Genomic DNA, 23,297 nt, shown 5'->3' with positions numbered 1-23,297 from the left:
AAACTCAGTGGGTGGATCACAGAAAAACATGCATTTACAAGTAGGAGAAAGAAAATTGTAGAATGGTTCTGGAAATGGATATTAATGGGCTTTGGAGCTGTATTGTACTTTTAAATATATACTGAGTGGAAGTTCCTTTACCTTAAAAAAAAAAAAAAAAAAGAAAAAAAAAGAGAAAAGAAGATGACCACCTTACAATTTGGGTAAGTACAGTCATCTAGAAGTAAAAATGCTTCTGTTGTCTTTATTCTGAAAAGAGTATCAGAAAAACTTCTACAAGTGCACTGTCTTTACACAGACCAAACTCCTAGATAACCTGTCTTCTTTCTCACTGGGCATACTATGCAGCTGTAAAACATCACTCTACTGTTAACTATTTACATGACAGCAGCACTGAGCCTACCTGCTTCACTTCTGCACTGACATCGAATTGGAAATGTCTGTATTACCTTGTTTCTCACCAATTATCCACTGAAACAGAAACATTAAAGTAATTCACAGAAACTTAGTTCCAGCACTCAGCAGCTGCCCTTCTAGTTCTAGCAGATAGCAGTTTTCGTATCATGTGAGTTGGCATACAAAGAATATGTAAAACTTAATTAGTGTTCACTGACCAATTCTGACACACAATGAAATTTAGGTTAGAAAACTTCTGTTTTGTATGTTTCTTTCTTCCCCTTCCCCACCCAAGCAGGAAAAAAGCAAGACACAAGTCATCTGCCATACTAATGTATTCCATCTTTCAAAAAGAAAGACATGATTTTAATATTACTTAACAATATGTTAAAAAAGTAGCCAGTTAGGCTTCAGTGTTAATACAATTATACACTCTATAACAGATTTGATAGTGTGAGTACTGTTCTTTTTTAAATTTTCTCATTCTGCAAGTATTCTTACACAAGCTGGCTACAAGTCAGGAAAAAAAAAATCAAAACACAAATAGCGTAACTTGTACACTCTTAAACAGTAGATTGTGAAAGAATTGAGGGAATACTTGTCCCGTAAGAGCCTCTTTTTCATGAAGTCATGTCAGGAGAGTTCTGGAGCAGATGAAAGCACAACTGACTAGGTCCATTCCTTTGTCAGGAGTCAGAATGACAAAACATAGCTAGATGCAGAAGTGACAGGAGCCACTGCAGATGATGCAACCTAGTATTTTGGCCTCCACCCAAGCCTAAGCAATTTAAAGTCTCTGAGGCCAAGGCATTCAGAAGGAGATGGAAAAGAGCTATTGTTCCAACTCCAACGGCATACAGCTACAATCAAGTAAGTCTCACTCACAGACTACAAGCACACAAGCTAACAAATTCAGGTAGAAAGTGGCAATTTTTCAGTCCGCAAGAATTATCAGGCCAAAGGGTTCAGTGCAGATCCACACAGCACTGGGGACAAGGCAAGGCAGCACTGGCTCAAGACCAGATAAGCTCTCAGCACAGCAGGACAGGTAAGTGGAGTTGTCGTTCATTGATTCCTGCAGGGTTCCCTCCCCATCTTGTGTCATTTCAATGTGCAGCAAAGGTGGTTTTTTTCAAGCTAAAATTGGACCAGTTGATGGAAAGTCTCTGCCTTGTCTGTCTGGCAGAATCCAAGCAGAATCTGAAAAGAAGAAAGTGATAAAGTGAAATCAATACACATAAAATCAAGCCTCCTGTGTTATCCCTCTTTTGAAGAGTAGCTCTCATTCAGAAGGACATAATCTCTTAAAAAAACCATACCTGAAAAAAAACCCAAAACCACTAGCCCATCTCTGAAATACATCATAAACCAGTTACTTTAAACTGTATTATCAGGAATGAGTGAAGAAGGCAGCAAGGAATGCTGTGTATTTAGTGGCATAGAAGTGAGTTAACCAGAAACAGAGATGGCATCAGTGTATTCACCAAAAATCTTGTAAGGCTAAGAATAAGTGGTAGGTAGTGTGTAAAGCAGCATTGTCAATGGGACACTGCTGCTTCTTTCCTTAATACAGAGAAGTTACATGTGAGACAAAGACCCAGGGAAAGGAGGCCTGTCTATAATACAGTAGATAAGTAGCCCAACATGCCTGGATAAACACCTTTAGAACAAAAATCCACTTATTCACTTTCACTGAACACAATTTATGGAAGAACTCTGGAAAAGGTTGCCACATGCAAGCCTTTCAGTGACTTAACTGATGTTGAAGAACTTTATCAAGGCAAGGTGTGGCTTATGTAGGCTAAAGGCTGCATGACTGCATCAAAGTAGAGCAAACCTCTCTCGAAAGCTTTACTGCTTCTGTAATAACTGAAAGCCAAAAAAGGGGAGCAGACAGAAGGAGCACAGTAGAACAGGTACAGTGGAAGGTTAAAACAAGACTTATTTTGTTCTTTCTATGCTAAAGTTAGAAGTAGTTTGCAATATTAAACCTGATGTCAGAGTGTAATTAAAGTATCCATCTATTATGCCACTACAAGTCAAGAAGAAAAGATGATGAATGAACAAACTATCAGTAAAAAGTATGAATTCAGTAGGCCTGTGCAGCTCACTGCCACGGAGGGTTACAAAAACAAGCCATGTTTTAGTTACTAAAACAAGCCTTCCAAGTATTACACTGGGAATGACTGAATTATAGAGAAACATATACATTAAAGGTACCTTCATGGCATTAAGTACATGTTTTTCTCCCTTAAAACTGCATCAATCAGGGCTTTTCAGAAACCTTTTCTAAGTAGATATACATAAAAAAACTGGGCAGTCACACACAATTCCTAACAGGTGACAGTAAAGGAGTAGATTACACCAATCACTGAATGAACACCAAACAGTCCACTTTAAAGTGCTAAGTCTTCATCTGGAATCACATTTGACAGGTTTATCTCCAAAATTCAACTGCACTTCTCCAAATAGAAGACACTGCTTCATTCATCCTACTGTGAGTAAACAACTGATGAAAAGAACTTTTCTATTTGCTACAGATACTGCAAACTTTATTGAAGTGAAGAATATTCCCTAACAAAGGCTTATGCTATACCAACACTAGCAGCACCTAATACATGGCATATTTCACCTGTAAAACCTACACTCTCATTTAAAAAAAAATCCTTTAATTGGCACCACTCAGAAAAATAAGTTTTGAGACGAAACACCATGCACTGGTGAAAATTTCATCGTCTTGTACATTGTAACTCTGTAAGTAACCAGATACACCCATTTTGCAGTAACACTAAGCAGCAGCTGTTCTCTGTTCTCTGCAAGACCCAGACACACACTACATCCCAGGCACAAAAGCAGTGAAAACTATATACATTTAGAAGAGAAATTAATACTGAAAGTCCTTGCTTAAAAGATCTCATCCTTTAAACAAACAGCTTTTGTTGCTTTGTGCAAAACTACTGTTGAGTCCTGAATTATTCAAGTCAGGAAACTGAGTTATTTGTAACTTTTCACATTTGGCTAAAAGGCTCACTAAATGTATTCATGGGAAATCAGCACATCCAGCCAACATTAAAGAACAGAAATTGAGTGACTGTGTGGATTGAGTGGATTTCAGTACTACAGGAGAACATGTGCTACACTATTTAAACATGAGCTGTCACCTCATATTTGAGGAATTTAAAAGTAACTACTATCACAGAATCAGAATATTCTGAGTAGGAAGGGACTCACAAGGATCGACTCCAACTCTCAAATATGATGCATAAATCCCCAAATCAACCAAAATGCACAGAAGAAAAAACTTTCACAAGGAAAGGTTCATTCTTTTACTGTCACTGTGGGCCAGGTTGGATGGAGCTCTGAGCAACCTGATCCAGTGAAAGGTGTCCCTGCCCACGGCAGGGGGTTGTAACTATATGGTCTTTAAGGACTCTTTCAACCCAGGCCATTCTACGATTGTATGATAAGCAACCCCTCTTAATGACTGGCATAAATTAATATCCTGCAGTTATATCATCTCTACTTTGTGTATAGAACTCCCAATTAATAGCTTCTGCAAACAAGGAAGAAAACCTTCCTGAAGTATCTGTTTGGAAATTTAAACAGTAAAGTTTCATTTGCTCAGCACTTAAAATCATGTTAGGTTTTTCTTTTCTTTTCTTTTAACACTGATCAGTATTTGGCCTTTGTGGAAAATCAAGGAAATATTAAAGGAAACTTTACTTAAAAACAAAAAAGGTAATGGAAAATATTCTGAAAGCCTCGATGAGAACCTGGGGGACACACAGATAATTCTGGCACTCATTTCTGTATTTGTGCTATTCAGCTATGAGCTGTGCCCACAGATCACAGCTCTGGTGATTGTTACAGTACTCAAAATGTCAGCTGTAACAGGATTTTCTGTGTTACACCACAGTGCTTACATAGGCTTTTCTGCCAGGAGCTAGTTATTAAATTGGGGGTTGGTGTGCTGGAGTTGTTTTTGTTTGTTTTACAACCATGACATACGGAATGAAGCAACAATAGTTTTATGTGTAGGGACTACAGCGTTTTACCTTTTAAAATACTCCACTTCTCTCTCTGTTTCATCCATTTCCACGCTGTCTAGATCAATGTCTTTGGGTAGAAACACATCATCTGCAAAGGAAAAAGGATGACACTACGTTAGGATTCCATGGGGAGGGAGGAAGGAGAGAGGAAGAAGCTTGAAGAAGCCACATTAAAGATGTTTTTGGAAAACTGACTGAAACTTTGTAGACTACTGATTATTCATATTTAGGATGAATTAATACACATTTATCATTAAAAAGACACTTCTTAAAACCCCTATACTAGTATCTCTGCCCAGTCTTTAAGGAGTTACACTGGGAACAAGGAAGAGATTAATCAATAGTAAATTTACTGATTTCATTGCAAAAAGATACCATAAACCTGGAAAACACATGAGAATAGTGAAATTATCCAAAGGGCTCAATGAACTAGATAGCTGTTGAATGTCTGAAATTCATTGATCTTACTACTAAAAAGGTAGCTCTAGAAATATACTTAAAATGGTATTTGTAAAGAAAAATACTTTAATAATTCTGGATTTCTACAGCTGCTGTACTCCCTCTGGGACATGATCCTCAGGCTGTGTCTGAAAGAGTTTAAGTCATGCTAGCTACCATTAGGATTTTTTTTTTTTTATTAAAAACCCAACATTTAACACATTAATATATGACCTGAATTCAGGTCTCAGCTATAGCAAAAAAGTCACCATAAAAGTCTCTTGGTATATTGCATTATCTCAGTGTATGGTTCTCTTTTGTACTTTATAAAGAAATAAATCAGAAAGCATAACTTTTTGTAGAAACCAATTAAAACATTTTCCTTTTGAAATTTCTTTTCTCACCACGTACTTACTCCAGTCTCATTTCTAAAGCTGCTTCGCAAAACGTTCCAAAATGGGTGAGACAAAGAAACTAACAAAACCCACCAAGTACACACCTGGACCTTAGAATCCTTGAGATTATGAGAATAGGCAACAATTTTGTTGTTATTGTTCTTCTAAAGACACCTCTGGTGTTTTAAAAGTTGCATATATTTGCTGTTCAACTCACTCTGAAGAAGCAGAAGGTCCTATAAACACAGGGCTTCCCTAACACTCCTAGTTTTCTTTAGCCTCTTTATAACAAGAAGTTAAAATACTTGCCAGAATACATTTTTTTAAGAAACAGAGATCTCACCAAAAGCAATAATGTTGACTGCTTTAACAGTTCATTTTAAAACTCAGTTAAAACCCTCTAGCTTTGTTACCCACTTTTCATGTTCTCTCAATTACCCAAGTTCTCATATTTTTTCTCAGTTCATTTTTTATGTCTTTGCTAATTTTGTACATCAACCCCCTGTCTTAAAAGAATTACAACTACATGAAAAAATGTGTATTACAGTATCTTTCTTGTAGCTCCAAAGTCAGAACTACTCGAAGTAGAAATCCAGTCCCAACTCTACAGAGAGCAGCACAACTCTCTCAGAAACATGTCCCTGTGTTTTTTAACACTTAAGCGTTAACTTTTGGAAATTATAAGTATACTTGATTTAAGCAGAGAAAACAATGGTGGGAGGAGGACAAGGTGCAGGAAGGCACCTGCGTTGTCCTACAGTAAATGCCCTCCATCATCACCACCCTCTTCAATATTTTCTCCTTCAAATGTCTCCAGTCTCCTCTTTCTGCTCCCAGTTCTGGAGTTTTATCTTGCTCCCATCACTGGAGTACATTCTCCTTGGTGAAATAAAAAGGCCAAACCCCAAACACACCACAACACAAGAACTAAAGGTATCAGAGAAAACGGTTCCATGCAATGGTTTCACGCTGTATTGCTGCTCCACTGACATGGAATGGAAACATTAAATGCAAGATTGAAAAACAAAGAATGGTGGGCTGACCCAACCCAACCATGAAACCACAAAAAACCAAAGCTGGGCTCTACACCCAGCACTTCCAACAACCACGAGTTAGGTTTACATTTTTGTACCAAAGCTTAACACACAAATATTCTGAGACACTGGCAGAGGCTGCCGAAGGATTAAGGTCTCCTACGTTGATGTGCTTATCAGTCAGAACGGCAGCAGGAACTGGCACATGTTTCATTTCTGCACCGTTACCCCTCGGCTCCCAGGTGGTCCCAGGGGAATGACCGGGTGCTCCAGGCAGACTGATGTCCACACCACAGAACTGCCACCCAGCTGGCAGTCCCAGCAGGGACCAAGCACGTGCAGGAATAACCTGATGCCTGAGAATGGCAGTTTAACTGGTGAGCTGACAAAGCCAACCAGCCAGCACTGCACGAGCCTCTCAGCTCTGGTATTAGCTGTTGGATGTGTTCAGGCAAACAAAAAACAAGCTGGAAATAAATTTTTTCAAGTGCAACTTGCTTGAGTCAACTCAATCTCCTACAGTTTTATTCTTTCTATCAGATAAATAAAAAATTCTGTTTACCTAGGACAAGCTAAAACAGAGAACACAATATTATCAACTAATTAACATCCCACTGCAACTTTTCACTTGGGCAAAAATAGGAAATTAGTTTTTTTATTTACTTACCTGTTAATGTAATAAATATAAGAAAGGAATTATTTCCACTGAAAAAATGCATATTTATGCATGAATGACCATTCTTTGACTGTAGAATTCCCTTATTTCTCTTGCTTAAAGAGTAAGGTCAACTTCATACCATACTATACTATGCTGTGTGAAAACCAACCTCACTTTTAAAGAAATTCAAAATTTATTTCAGAATACTATTGAATTATACATTTATTTTAAAAAGATAGGCTTTCCAGAAGACTGCCTTTCTTAAATGACAACCCAACGCCCCCCCACCAAAACCTGCAGTGTGTGCTAGTTATTTTATTTTTGAAAATATCCTACACCTCTTTCCTAGAACACTATCCATCTCTTAATTGTTACAACTCTGATGACTTGAGTTTTCCTGATACCAGTTTCTCAAATTTACACTGGTAGGAAGGCCTGAAGATAAAGATGTCAGACTTCTGGATTTAAATGGTAACAACCAAAACCAACATAAGTTCTTAACTTTCTTACACACTTACCAATGGAATTGTTGACTTTGTCCCCTTTTTTCTTCTTGTTTTTCTTGTTCTTGCCTTTTGGTTGAGGAGAATCTGCAAGTATTAGCTTATTATTCTGCTGCTGTTCACTTGGTGAAGGGGATTCACTTGTTATGGGTGCTTTCTCTTCCTTTACGTGGTTCAGCTGCTTTTTGTTGTTACTGTTCAATTTCTTATCATCCTTTTTAGGTTCTGCAAGTGTTGGGAGCTCTGCTGCTTTTGCTTTGGATTCTATTTGGTTTCTGGGTTTTAGTCTGAATCTCAGCTGCTTTGGGGGATTCAACAGGCTTTTTCACTTGCTCAACACATGATTTGTTTATCTGCTTTAGTTTCTGTTTGCTGTTTCCTTCTTTATGTTGATGCATAATATCAAGCAGAAAAGAGAGGGGCTCGTGCTGCTTTACACTGCCCTCTTTCTGATAGAGCAGTTTTGAGTCTCTAGTGTTTACACTGGACAGTTCACAGCCCGTCTCTAGAACTGGCCTCTGCTCTGTGTGATTCACGTGTCTCGACAGTGAACCGGAGGAGGTTTCAATCTTTTCTGATTGTTCAAGTGTACCATTCTGAATGTCTTCGGGGGCGTTTGGGACAGGTTCCTTCACTGCCTGGCAGTTTCGAGTGAGCATGTCCACCTTCTGGCAGTCCTTACTGGGTCGTTCTTTCTTCTTTTTCTTTACAGCCCGCAGCTGCTGAAGTTCTTGAAGGCGCTGTAATTCCTGTTTCAGCCTCTCTTCTTCCTCTTCCTCACGGCGCCTCTGTTCCTCAAGCAACTGGTGATGCTCCCTCTCCCTGGCTTCAGCTTCGAGTCGAGCTTTTTCTTCAAGCTGCAAATTAACAGTAGGTTTATTGGAAGTGACAAATACTTTGGAAATTTAGAGTTTTAGGGATTATGACAACTTCTCTCTGTGAATGTTATAAATCGCAGGATGTGAACATATGAACATACTTAATCCACAAGTCTGCAGAGCAAGCAAATAACTACACAAAATCTGCCCTTTTAAGCACATTACAATCCTTTCTATATTTCCATTTTCTATGTTTCTGTAACTCATTTGACTGTTGTTAATACCCACTGTTGATCTTCTCTTTGCTACTACTAAGCCTAACGTCATATCAAAGCTTTCTATACCCACAAAAACCTGCTGAAAACAAAACATTCAGCTTCTTTCTCAGTGACTGTGTTTATTACTAAGGTAACTCAGGTTTGCATCAGGTTGTGTCTTTTACCTCTTCTCTTGCTATGGCAGCAGAGTTGCTCTGTTCCAATGTTCAGGAACTTTAGGAAGAACAATCATTAAAAACATGCACTAAAACGCTAAGCAAATAATAGTTACATTAAACGCTGTCAAAAACACTAAGGATGGCAAAGTTTTCTATTGTCAGCCATAAGTTCATTAACCAAAGCAAAAACACAAGGGATTTTTTCCAGTCATTACTGCCAATGCCTAAAACTCTGCTGTGCAGCACTGAACTTGCATCGTTTGCAAAATGAAAGAAAGTCATACACCGAGAACAATCATGACCATTTATTTTCTTGCACATTTAGAGGTTCCTGTATGGCATTACTTTTCAGTTATGGAAGTCATGCGAAAAACCCTGTGAGAATCTTCCACTTTTTATGCTCAAAGTGCATTGCAAGAGCAAAGTGAATTTTGCATCCGAGTTTTATAAAATTAATTTTATTTATAAATAATCCACTAAGCCTTCAAGATGCTGAATAGTGCTACAACATGAACGTAAGGAATTTAGCTAGGGAACATTAGGTCTTCCAAACCCATGGAATCATTTAAAGAAAGCAGAAGTAGTGCCAGAAGGAAATCCACAAACAAGAAAATATTTACAGTGTGCATAACACGCTTACCAGACTTCAAACAACATTCAGCAACTGATCTCATTGGGCCTTGAACTTAAACCTAAAGCTGATACCTGAATCGCAGTAAGAAAAGCAGATGTCTTGCTTGTTCCAAATAAAAACAAAACAAAACAAATTTACTCTATTAACTCAGCAAATACTATCTTCAAAAAATAATTTCACTGTTAAAACACTGGAGTTCTTTAGAAATCTTTTTTTGCCAATTTTCATTTGAAAGCAATCTGTAGTTTTTTTCTTCTTTGCCCCCTCTCTGTAGCTTGCCACTTCACTCCAGCTTGGGATAACCCTTTGTGTCGTCACTTGGCACAGCACTCAACCTCTGTCAGACAGGACAGCAAGGTGCTCAGTGCCATCACTCTAAAAATATCAAACCTCAACTCTTCCTCTCTCATAAAAGCACTGACCTATGTCCCCTGGCTTCCTACAAAGATACTTTATCATAATCATTATCCCAATACAGGAACACTGGCTTTCTAACTTCCCCAACTTTTAAATGTCAATGCTACAAAACAATAGAATTCTTAACATGTCTGACACTCAGAATTAACCTCCTTAAGTGTGGGAAATTCCAGTGTAAAGATGACTAGCAGCAAACACATGGCAATGACACTGTGAGGAATATTACCTGTCTACTACCAAAACTCCTTAGGTAGCATCAGAACAGGCAAGTTGACTGTGTGGAAACAAACAGGCAGTGTACCATAAACTATACAGAAAACACAGCATTATTATAAAGCCAGTGTACAGTGGCATACTTACAGAGAGTGCACAGATTCAAAAATATGTGGTCTGGGATAAATGAACTTTTATGTCTTACCTTTCTTTGCTTATGTCTGGCTCGTTTGGCTGCACGAGAACTGCTTACTGGTTTGGTTTCAGAGCTGTTTATAAATTGTAGCAAGTCTTCCACCTTTCGATGGTCAACAACACTTTCCCTTTCAGAGATCTGATCTGGCTTCTTGGGCTGTTCTTCTTTCCTTTTTGTTAAACGTAAACGAAGTTTTTCTCGCATCTCTGCATAATTTCTACTGGTTGGTGCAGCTGGAGGCTGAAGGACACAAGACAAAAATGTAGTGACCAAACGGAAAAATGTCACTGACCTAATACTTTTGAGATTTTGGAACTTTTGAGAGCTTCAAGTAACATGGAAGGTCCAAACCTGAGTATCAAACTCCTCATTGTTTGTAGGTGCACCTAAAAGTGAATTTGACAGGCAACAGACCTGTCAGACTTGGTGCTGGCTAGTGAACTACGTTTTCCAACTGAAAGAATGACTGATCTCGAGGAGGATCACATGAGTGAGAAGACAAAGAAATTTTTAAAAGCCAGAAAAGAGATTTTCATATTCTTCTGTGATTGGTACACCATATCTGAGAATTTGAAAGGAGCAGGCATTTGCTGGTTTTTATTTCCTACAAAGTCTGTTTCAGAGTTTGGGCTACACAGGCCCCTGGGCTGTAACTGTGAAGGGCTGATTATCCTGCTCTGTGCCAGCATCCCCTCCAGCAGAGTCACATCAATAACTCCACACTGCTGCAAGTGGAATCCTTGCATCACATTTTGTATCTGTATTCCCACCCACTGCTCCTGCCTCTCAACTCCCTCATTCCTCCTCCCCTCCCGATGCCTTACCCTCTCCCCTCCTGTACTGGACCTGGTGCCCATCTGTTTGCAGCTACACCAGTTCAACTCATTAAACCAGCAAAACAAAGCCTATTAACTTAAAAATCCTGCAGCACTCTGCCACTTCAGCAAAATGAGTATCTTACTGTGCCATCAGGTAACTATCACACACAGATAAACCATGGACACGGTGGGACCATGCAAGAAGAAATGGTATCCCCTTCCTGCCCCTTTCAGCCACAGGGGCTTTTAATTCACTTCAAGCACTAAGATGAAACTGCATTTGATGCAATCCATGGCCTATAAACCGAGTTTTTATTTCAAATGGGAAAAATGCCAGCGACTCGAACTCTACTACTGAGCTGATTATTAAAACAGATTATACACAGATTTACATGTAAAGAAAAAACTAAATGTGGCAACTTGACAGCTTTTAGCATTTCATTTGTGCAAATGAAAATATATATTTACAACACCTCAGTAGATGTGTTACTGGTATGAAGTTAACTTAAGGATCCTTCAAAAAAAGCGTAAAGTATTAAAATAAAGAACATAACTTGCATGCATTAGAACTTCATAATTTCTTCAAATCATCCTTAAAATACAAGTCAGTGCCTATCAAATTACACCAATAAAGAAAATGGTTTGTAATTCGGAAAATGGGGAAAATGCAGTTTGGGTTTTCCTTGGATAAAAATATAATTCTAATTTCCATGGTCTACGTTCTAGGTAAGAACAGGGGACTTTTTTTTTTTTTTTGTCTTTTTTTTTTAATCAAGTTTAAGTGAATACTTCAAGGATTGGTATTTTTACAGATGGGAGAATGGCTCATAAATTGCCACAAAGATTTCAAAGATTTAAACTAATATCCTATATAAAGTGTACTTTCACCCAAACTCATCACATTTATTATAATTACAGTACTACAGATGAGTGCATGGATTTTGTGAAGTTACTGAAATGGTTCAATAACCCTGTTTGCAGTTTCAGTCAAACATGGTATCTATTATCCAAGTCAGTTGCTTCCTAAATCTTTTAGTCATTCTTATTGCTCTTGAATGCTTTCAACTGGAAAGGTTTGTTTCAATTCTTCATTTCAGAGGAAAATTACTTTCTGACTCCTTTTACAACTTCTCTTGAGTTCCAATGCCACCCCCTTAGTTGCAGTCTGATAAATCACATGTAATCAATGATGAGTAAGTGACAAAAAAGAAAACAAAAGCAATTTAAAATACAACAACTTACTCCTCCGTGGCCGAAGAACTCACAGTAACAGCAGTCACAGTATTTTCCTTCCTTCTGATTTGTGGATGTTGAGGTACTGGAGCTGTGCTCTGAACAACTATCTTCATCTTGGCTCTCCTCTCCATCATACTGTTGATGATCATACGTGTTACTGTTCTCACAGCGATGGCCCTCACAATCAGGATCACTATATTAAATTAAGAAAAAGTTTATAAAAACTCTAATGATAATACATAAGGTATTTGGAAAAAAACCAAACCAAACAAAACAAACCACCAACCATAAACATTTATATGTGCATCTACCAGGAACAATGATTCTCAAATTGGGATATCAGCCACCGGTGACATACCCAACCTTAAAGCCTTCATCCACTAGCTTGCAAATGGAGACATTCCAAACCAAGCAGAAGGTAAACTGATACTTGGGAAAGAGACTTATAAAAAAATTATTCTAGTGACTTACTGAACAGGCAGACTTGAGAACAAGTTTTGGAACTGTTCTTCCTGGCTTTCAACAGGTAAACTATTTCAGAAGTAGTGATTCTAGATATTTTAAATGAAATGGTTTTGAAACTGCTGCCCATCTCGTCACTTGTGGTCTGCAGCTGCAAATATCCTGGTTTTAGATTGATTTGCAAGCTTTTGACTTAAATAAAAAACCCAAGGTCAGCTAAAACCAGAATGTTCCCATTACCCTGTTTGCAACTTTATTTTGAAGGGGAAACACTAGTATTTCTCTTCAATAAGCATGTATAAGGCAGTGGATTTCCTCCAGAGCTCTGTATAACTGTGAACCCAACATATCTACTGTCCAGTTCTTCTAAAACTGATGTGATTTTTCTTCAAAAGAAAGTAGTATTAAAAAAAACCCCTCACTTTTCTAGGACTAGCATTTTCTTATTTATTTTAGAAAGGTGAAAACAGGCTATAATCTGTTTTACCTACAAAATATATATAGATCTTCTTTCTAACCTCACTCCCCCTCCCCAAACACCATCACTGCTTCTAGGTTGTCTCCCAGTTCATTATTTTACAAACTAAAAAACATCACATTAGCACCTGGAGATGATGACAACAGCTGGCTATTGTGTTCAATAGCCCATATTCAGTTATCTCCCTTCACCAGGTAGGAAAATTTCCTTACAAAATTCCACTAATTTCTCAAGTATGAAACAACAGTTACTTATTTGGTGACACCATCAACGAAACCAGTTAATAATGGAGATAAGGGCATTTTTAGAAGCACTTCAGGCACGCAGTTACCAAACTCTACCTAAACCTTGCATCTTCCTCTGAAAACCTACAGTAGCCAGGAGACTACATTCACAGCATCCATGCTCACAGCCCTACAGGTCACAGAGCCCTTAGAGCAATGACTCAGCTGCTCTTCTGCCTCCACCCTCCAGACACATCAAATAGCTGGCACCACTGTCAGTCTTCCACAATACACAACACTACCAGAAGAAAGCTCCACCAAACTCCTCCCAACCTCCAAGACCTCTGACAGCCTTTATAAGTCACATCCTTCCATACCATAAGCCCTGTATAAACGGAGGTTTGTGTCTCAGCAGCAGCAATCACTACTGGCAATGACAGAGTAAAAAAAAAAAAAAAAAAAAAAAAAAGGGTTTGACTTGTATATCCCCAGGTAACATTTCTAAAAGTGAGAAAACATTTGGTTTCAGGACTCTAAATTCAGTAACTAGACTCTGCAGTGGAAATCATATTTGTCAAGTCTCACACTAAGTTGCATACTAAGTGTCTGTGCTCAGTTTCACTTGCTAAACACACAGACAGCTCTTCTTTCACACTACAACCAGTGGCTAAGGAGAAAAGGTATGTGTATTTTCGTTTCCCTTCTACTGTAAAAACCAACAAGAATAACCACACCAAGCTTACCTGCAGACACTCGGTGGGGCACTTGCAGAGCTGTCTGTGGTTGAAGTAGGAGGTGCAACTGTAGTAGGACAAAGACCTGAATGAGGATCCACAAATCCAGGGGCTGTTGCAGCAGTTTTGGGGAATGAAGGAGCAGCAAGGTTTGGAAGATGTGGTGTAGAGGCTGGAGACAGTGCAGCAGGAGACAGTGAAGGAAGGGATGCTAAACTGGTAGGACTATTTCGTGGTGCAACTGGTGCAGAATGTCTATGGTCCTCTTTATTAATATTGTGGAACACTTCACCTAAATTGGGGGAAAAAAAAGAAAACACTTACAATTAAAAATAATTAATAAGTCTCCATTAACTACCCAAACAATCATACAAAGTGTTGGATGTTCTCAGTTTCTATAAAAATCAGCAGTATTTCAACGCATCTCTATTACCAGTTTCAAACACTAACATTAAGGTCTTTCACAAAGTTCTTTAATCCAGGACTACAGAGACCAGCTCAGGAGTAATAACAACAGCAGTTAATGAAAATCATCAAATATATATCATTACTAAAATAAACACACCCACAGATCTTTATGGTTAGCTAAAGGTACTCGAGCCAGTTACTGAAGCTGTACGTGGATTACACATCCTCACCTATTGATGAAGGTCTCTTGGATGATACTTTGAATTGGTTGCTGCTTGACTGCACCGTAGTTGCTGTACACGAGACAGAAGAAGTGGCAGAAGAGGTTGCCATGACAACTTTATTAGCTTCCATAAAGGCATCCTGGAAATTGTACAGACATTTCTTCTTTGCAGCATTTTTTTTCTCTTTGCTGTCAGTAACTGCTGTTGTTTCATTGCTAGATGTAGTAGGAAGTGCTTCGGGTCTTATTTCTGAGAGTGCTGGTGCTAATATATCACTCCCTTCAATTGAAACACACACAGTAGTTCAGAATCACAGAGTTACAGAATTGTCTTTGTGGGACTTAGAATTAAGCATTCAATAATTTAGAAGCAGACAAGCAAGGATATATTTCGGTAGTGTTGGCTTAGTATGATTAGTGAAGGGAATTCTCCTTTCCCCCTTCCTCCTCCCCAAATAATGGAGATGTAACAAAAAGTGCTGTGAAGTCACAGAGCAGAAATCACAAACCCTAAAGTTACAATTGTAAGAAGACTACTAAATATGTATTAACAAGTAGTAAAGATGCTACAGATATCTTTATCCATTTATAATTTAAAACCTAAAATTGGACACCATTTAACACGCTATGTATATAAAATCCTAATATGTGAAAACCAGGTTAGCCATGCAACAATTATAACCACAAACAACATGTCCTTTTATCAATACAACACGATAAATCTCATCTTTATTTATTTGACATTCCAGTTAACTACAGTAACACCTTTGTGATAGACCTTCCACCCAAATGGGCCACCACCCATCTGCTGGAACAGCTATCCATGACTACATTGGTAAATGGATGAGCTATCCTACTGAGGAACTTTTCTGGATGTTTTTAATGCCTTTCCTTTTAAATATCACTGCAGTAATCTGACACAAGTTAGCAGCAGATCAGTCTGAAAAAAAAAAGCTAAAACACAAACCCAAAATTCCTTTCTCATACAAGTCAAATAAAATAAAAAAGGCATTTTAATATTTGCTGTGACGTGAATGGAAAGTTTTCTCTCTCTCTGTAATTTCTCTTTTATTCTCTTTCACTTTAACCATTTGTGTTTCCAAAGGCTTCCTGGTTTAAATTAATCTCTTTCTTGATTTATGCCTGTCTTTGTGAATGACAATGCAGTTATCTCAGTGCATTATAAGAAGTAGGATGCAGTAGTGTGTTACCAATGCTCTTACTAGCCTGCAGAAATAGGGCAGGCCTTTTTGGCAGAAGTCTAGAAGTTATTTAACTTTCCCCTTACTTCCCATTTCTCTACAGTCCTAAACTTCTGAAGACAAACAAAACTCTACAATGACCACAGATGAAAAATAGTATGCCATTCTTCTGCCTTTACCATCTTCTCCCCAGTACATAAGAATTTATTTTTCAATTTTCAGCCTCACTGTAGTAGAGGCGGCAGCAAATCTGCCAGAGTCTCATCTTACAAAACCATGATGATGAAACCAACCATTCCTGAAAAAAATAAACCCATAAAACATAAGGCTTTTAACTAGTCAGTGTGAAGTAGAAACAAACCCTCACCAGGAATTGTGTCAGGCAAAAATGTAGCAGGATTCCAGTTCTTGTCATTCATCATCTCTGAACCCCAAAGACTTATAAATTTAGAGCTATTCCAATCTGGAGTGCTCCCAAAACAGCTTGGATAAATATGATCTTGGAGAGATGCATTGAATACTTGATGCTTGTTTGTATGATTCTGAACTGGAGCTGGTGGTAATGCCTACAAAAATAAAGAGTATTTTCCTCGTTAATATTCTGTTTGCTTACACAGTCACTCCAACAGCAATAGTCAAATCACAGTGTTTTAATTGTGAAAAGCATTATAAAAAGCATAATAAACAATATTTCCAAGAACGATAAAAAAACTGATTTGTTGATTATTACTGCAGATAATATACTACAGATTGTATGTAATGTGTATGTTTTATACTCAAAACCACTACTTTTAGATTCAGCTAACTGATGAATACAAAACATCCAAATCTCCAGAAATACTTGTGTTAATGTGCAATTAAAAACAGTATTTGTATGAATGTAGAACTTGTCAGTAATTACTACCTTTCAAAGCCCAAGCTGCCTAAACCAATCCTCTCTGACACGACAATCATTACCACGATAGACAATTGCAAAAAAGGGATTACAAACACTTCAGCATTGAAAATAAGGGCAAGAGAAACAAAACACATAAAACATAAAAAACCTTGATTATTTTTTTCAGCTTTTTTTATCTCCAAGTATTAACAGGTTCCTGACTTAAAATTAACAAGCAAAGAATAAACCCTTTCATTTTTTAAGAAGCAATTGGAAAAAAAAAGGGGAGGGGGTACACACTTTCTTCTCCTATAGAGGGAAGTTTTTCTGGCTCACCCCATTTCTTCTGGTTGTGAAATTGTTACTCACATTCTAAAATGTAACTTTCTCCTACAGACCTTATGCAATGCAAACATTTTATTCAATTTCTGCCTCCTTTAAAAAAAATCAAGGAAAAGCAAGTTTATTCTATTTTTGCACTAGATTTGATGCAATGACAAGCTATGCAGAAGTAGATATAGATATTAAAAATACCAGTTGAGTCCAATGACATTTCAGATGTGAAAGCCCAAACACCCATGGCCAAAGAAAGTCCTTATATACCCAGTCTCATTTTTTTATATGAGGGATTTTCATTATCTGACTAATGGTGAAGGTGGGAGGGGCTGGAATAACCTGCATTAAAGAAAATTCATACATATGGGTGCAAAAAAACACTTAAGAGGGTTTCAGAAGAACAGCAGTGGTTGTTGCTGGTACACTGCAACAAAGGAAGGGACACTGATAAGACAGGAGAACAACAAGTGGATGTTAAGGAGCACAGTAAGAGTCAGTAACAGTCATCTTGGTGAGCTAATCTACTCTCCTTGCAACCACAGGCTGATTGGATCAGACCAAAAGGAGACAAGAGGAATATGTATCTAATGACAAAGGCTTTGCCCTTTTCAGCAGCACCCACAGTTCAGCTCATTTAAATAGTGTGTGAAACAACATCCCGTTAATAGTACCTCTGTTTTTTGACTCCTACTTCTGAAAAACTGTCACCTGGTCTCAGCTCTTGTTCCATATCTTTCTCTTGTTTATTACTTACAAGTTTAAGGCCAAAAGAATTTTGCAGAATCTGCAAAATAGCAAGTTCTCTCAAAGCACAAAAAACCCCTTACAAATAAGACTCCTATGCCTCCACTTTCTCAAAAAAAAAAAAGAAGAAAATATCACTAAGATTTTGAACTACAAATCTCACAATATTATTGCCTGAATTGAGTACTTAATTTGGTTCTGAATCTGTTTTATTCCCCACCCTTCATCACGCCTCACAAAAGGAATACTACAAACCAACCACAGTGTAAAGCAACTTTGGCTGCTGACTGTACTCAGTCATGCTGGTTTGTTCAGATGTGCAGTATTTTTCCTGGGATGAGGATGCATCCATGTCCTTCCCCAGGCTTACCTTGTTGTGTGTGAAGGGAGAAGCAGTATACAAGGTGGGATGAATAAGTGGACGAGGCAGATGAGGAATTGTATGCAATGGTATATGTCCATGGATGTGAGGATAAAGATGAAGTGCAGGATGTGCAGGTTTTTCAGGATTCATAAACTGGTGGCCAGCAGGCAGCCTTCCAGTTGCAAGTGCAGGGGCTGTTAGTCCTGAGGCTTCTTGTTTGCAAACGTGACACTCACAAGCATTTGGACCTTGATCAGCCTGTAAAACAAAACAAAACAAAAAACCATAACCAAAAGAATAACTAATTAAAAAATTCAATCTGGTCAAGAGACAGTAAAACCTTAGTAATCACTATTTCATTTTGCATACATCAATTAATATCTTCAGAGCATCCACAGAATTATTTTGTCTAATACCAATGGAAAAGCCTTGTAGTGAAGTGAAAGCACTAATGAAGGATCTTTATTGTACTTAAGAATACCCTAAGAATTGACAGCATTTCATACTATACAGAGATTTAACATCCACGATCAGTGACAACAAGCAAAACACTCATTCAAAATACTGATACAAGCCTTGACAGTGTTTGATCATTACTAGGAAATTAATTACCCCAGTATACAAAGAAAAAAGTCAAATTGGATTAATATTTTCCAAAATTTTCCAAGCATATGGCAAAAAGTACATGTGGGAAGTGGTGATAAAGGTTGATTAGCTGATAAAAGTTGGAAGTAGTCCTAAGTTGCATTAGGCAGAGCACAACCAGCATCTGCCAAGGGAAACAATCTTTGCATTCTGCTTAGCACTGGTGAGACTGGTGCCAGGACCAGTTCTGGGCTCCCGAGCACGAGAGAGCTATGGACACACTGCAGTGAGCCCAGTGAAGGACCACAAAGATGATTTAGGCCTTGAAGCATCTGTCAAACAAGGAGAGAATGAGATCACTGGGATTGTTCAGCCTCAACAAAGAAGACTAAGGGATCTTACCAGTGTGTGTTCCCTGACTGGGTGGGGAAAAGACAAGTAGAAAGGACAGAGCCTGACTCCTCTCAGTGGTATCCCATGAAAGGACAAGAGGAAATGGGCACAAAGAGAAATACAGGAAATTCCACCCAAACCACTGATTTGTGAGGGTGGTTGAACACTGGAACATATTTACCCACAGCAGCTCTGGAGCCTCTATCCTTGACAATACTCAACACACAACTGGACACAGTGTTGACCAACCTTCTCTAGATGATCTTGCTTTGAGCAGGAAGGCTGGTCTAGATTACCTCCAGAAGTCCCTTCCAAACTCAACTGTTCTGTGATCGTGTGAAGCTGACATTTCTCATGAGAAATTTCATAATCCCACCAACCACACCCTCTTAGAAACTTTTACTCATCTCAAGGTATCATCAGCCTCTGTTCTTTCAAAAGGACTCAAGACTTTAGCAAAAAAGCACCCCAGGAAAGAGCAGTTCCACTTCCCTCTCTCAGCTCAGTATTTTTTGCTGCCACTGTCACCTGGTATTTCACTGAAAGATAATTTTATCAGAAGCAACAGCAGGACCACTTCCCAACTGCTCTTTTCCCCAGCAATATGGAAGTACACATTTTTCCAAAAATACAACATTAGCTAATTGTATTTCTAAAAAAGAATTGACAGGTGATACTCTTCTTAAATATGCCTTCCGTCTCAGAAGCAAGTAATTCTTCATTACCACATAAAACCATTACAGCCTTTAACATGAGGTATATTTTAAGAACCAAAGATTTTATAAACCAAATACAATGATTAAATTAATTTGGTGTATAAAGAAGAAAACCCAACTCTCTCAAAAAACAGTATTATTGAGAAACCAACACTAATCTACTAAAAAATGAAAGTGGAAAAAAGAAGTCAAACTAGATGATGAGACTCAAAACCCAATTCTGACAAACCTTTGGGTACTGAAAAGGAATCCAAAGAGAGATAGAGATACTGAGTAAATGAGCAATCCCAAGAGACAATGCCAAAAAAATCTCACATGCACATGACATGTACCAGTGAAATCAATCACTTAAATACAACACTATACTTACTCAGTTCTGATTAGAAGATCAGACTAAAAAAAGAAAATCACTAAGAGTTCCCCAGAATAATTCTGAGAAAATCCCTTTTCCATAAAGAAAACAAAAAAGCGAAAGGCTAAACCCATCCTTTTATCTTGCATTTTAGTTTGCTTCCCTAAGGCAAGTAGACTTACATAATCTCATTTGATTTTCCACAACAAATGCAGAATCTCCTCATCAGTTTCAAACTAGTTTGACAGAGGTCTCACCCCATGTAAGTGTGGCATTGGTCAACAATACACTGGAAAAAACCTTGCCATACTTGCTGAAAGAAAATCAGGTTTACTCTTAACACATGAGAAAATACTTCCAGTGGAAGGTCTTACAAACATCCTAACCACAGGAGAACACCTACTGGGAGATGACTGGTTGTCTAAGCTCACAAAGGTGCACCAAAGTGGATTCTTTTGTACAGTAAGAAATAAAGGTAACGTTCCCCTCAAAGCAGTGAGCCTGTGTCATAGCTGTGGGGTAACTCAGATTAAAAGCCACACAATTACAAAAGCAAACCCATCAGACACTTTGCCTTGGTGCTCAGCTGTTAAACCAAACGCCACTCCTGGCTGAGCAGATAATCTAGGCATGGTTCTCTGGGTGGTCTGGTGACCTCACAGACAAGAGCTTAATAATCTTAAGCCGTTAAAACCAAACAAAATCACACACACCAAGACCCATGACGTAAGTCATGCAATGGATTTAAATACCTGGGGTTTTTCAATGGGGAAAGTTAATCCTCAAATACAGTAGTAAAAAATACATGTTAACTAAGTACTTCTGACATTCACCCCCGTCAAATAATTTCAAATAACATAACCATTAATATTTAGCAAAGACAAAGGTCAAGCTTCCAAACAGAAATGCTCCTTAGTTTATGTTTCTCATTCATACAGGCAGGAATAAATTTTTTACCCTTTTACTGAAGCCACCTTCAACATGACTTAACATTTTTCAGGTTTTGACTAAAGACAGATATTTGCCATGACAATATAACAACTAGTTGAAAAATATTTTACATGTCATACTTACCCACTGATAATATGAATATTTTAAAAGTTAAGGAAATAATTGATGATGCACATGTCTTCTAATTCAAGCAGCCACATTTCAGAAATTAAATTACTACAGGGGTTGCTTTTAGATGACTATACCTGCTGACTGGGGTAAGAAGGTGGTGGACTATCCATTTTTGTTTCCTCTTTCCTTAAAGCCCTTTTTCCTAGAGATATTTCCTCCTTTTGAGTCCCTGGTGGTTCACCGCTGCTCTCCCCATCTGCTTCTTCATCATCTGCTTCTGAGGAACTGCTGCTCGTACTGCTCACCTGAGGAGACTGGACAACATCAACTCATTAACACGGGAGTGAAGGACAGGCCTTTCCTCAGTGAGCACATCCAACTGCCAGGAAAAGACAGGACACTGGAAATGCTGTACCTCATCTTTCAACGCCATGTTTTCACCTCCGCCGTTCAGCTCACTGTGAATTCCGTTCATGTTGGCCACAACCTCTGCATCGTCGTAGTTATTCAGCGGGTAGATATCAGCAAACTTTGCTGATAACGGCGCAACATCTTCATCATCGCTACCACTGAGGGGGAAAACAGGCTTCGATAAATCACAGTGCTCAGTAACCTCAGTTATAGTGAAAGCAGCTACAACACCAAAATGAAATACAGTTGAAGGTACCCCTTGTATAAATGTTCCAATTAGGAATCAAAAGATGGTCTCTCAAGTTGTTCAACTGATCCTGTATCGCCAAGCAAGTAAAATCAAGCGAACAGCCATATTAATCTCCTAAATGTAGCAGTCGTGTGCCCGAACGACAGACTCGATCAAAAATGTGATTCTCTGCTGGTTTTTAGTAAAATGTTTTTCCACCACTGCTTTCTGACCAAGACTCTATGGAATTAGTAATTACGGGATATGGATGACCTTTAATTTGATGAAAAAAAGCCTTATGCCAATGATTTCATTTACAGAAATTGTGATGTGGAAAAAAATACAATATAAAATGCAAGTTTTTCCACACGTTAAATGTCAAACCAGTAAATAGGGAACACTGAACACATCACAGTAACTCTTAAATTTCTAAACAGCAACTAGTTTGTAGACAACCCCACATCTGCTTTTCAGAATCTGTTCTAAAATACTTAATGGAATTTTCTGCCATACAGATAGCTAGTAAAAGAACCTGCTCGTTTAATTACTCACTCCAGGGAAGTGTTGCAAAGATTGGTTAGTCTGTGTTGCTACAACAATTCAGAGCTCTTGGAAGAGCTCTCAAACTGTACACTATATCTTGTTGCATTCCGTAAAATACTGTGCCAAAATTTAATTACATGATGGCACCATCAGGCATATTTCAAACGTGCAATGAAGAAATACAACACAGCAGACAGTATGAGACACAAGATGGCACTTCCCCAGGGAGCAGTGGTACTTCCCTAAAAATAGGCTTCTGACAGCAAATAATACTTGGATTCAACTGAACTAGCTTCTGAAGAGACAAATTGAACAATTTTTGACATTTCTGCAGCAAAACTAGTGAGAGTTTATAGAAACGGCAAAGTACACACTTAGGAATACACAGCTAAACACACCACCACAAAATCTGTTTTCAAGTGCTGCCCAAATGGGATCAGAAACTAAAGTCCTGTTACGGAAGATTAAATCACTGATGTTAGAAGATAAACTTCTAGAGGAAAAGGAACTCAGTGTGTGACAGTCATTGGAAACACCTCACACATCAGCACTGTCCTCATTTGTCACACCATATTAACACGGAACACTAACGCAAATTTCCTGGACAGCACCTACAGCAAGTATTTCATCAGTGTTCCCACCAATAGCAAAGTTTTTGTTTTGGTTTTGTTTTGTTTGTTTGTTCTGGTTTTTTGGTTGGTTTTTGTTGTTGT

The 23,297-nt window shown here is 38.2% G+C and overlaps 1 protein-coding gene across 1 annotated transcript in view; it reads right to left on the bottom strand.

Annotated features, from left to right (window-relative positions):
* Positions 1-726: 726 nt before the first annotated feature.
* FAM193A (family with sequence similarity 193 member A) overlaps positions 727-23,297 on the bottom strand; it is a 44,132-nt gene continuing 21,561 nt past the window's right edge. The window contains 12 exon segments of the mRNA XM_050337971.1: positions 727-1,596; positions 4,452-4,533; positions 7,489-7,756; positions 7,758-8,330; positions 10,197-10,427; positions 12,248-12,434; positions 14,149-14,431; positions 14,778-15,050; positions 16,340-16,538; positions 18,300-18,551; positions 21,536-21,715; positions 21,817-21,970. Coding sequence (XP_050193928.1) covers positions 1,503-1,596; positions 4,452-4,533; positions 7,489-7,756; positions 7,758-8,330; positions 10,197-10,427; positions 12,248-12,434; positions 14,149-14,431; positions 14,778-15,050; positions 16,340-16,538; positions 18,300-18,551; positions 21,536-21,715; positions 21,817-21,970 — 2,776 coding nt within the window. The 3' untranslated portion in view covers positions 727-1,502.

This window comes from Myiozetetes cayanensis, unplaced genomic scaffold (assembly GCF_022539395.1).
Source record: "Myiozetetes cayanensis isolate MyiCay16 unplaced genomic scaffold, myiCay2020 scf7, whole genome shotgun sequence".
NCBI lineage: Eukaryota > Metazoa > Chordata > Aves > Passeriformes > Tyrannidae > Myiozetetes > Myiozetetes cayanensis.
The sequence above is the reverse complement of the archived record's forward strand: the minus strand, read 5'-3'. Positions and strand labels throughout refer to the sequence as shown.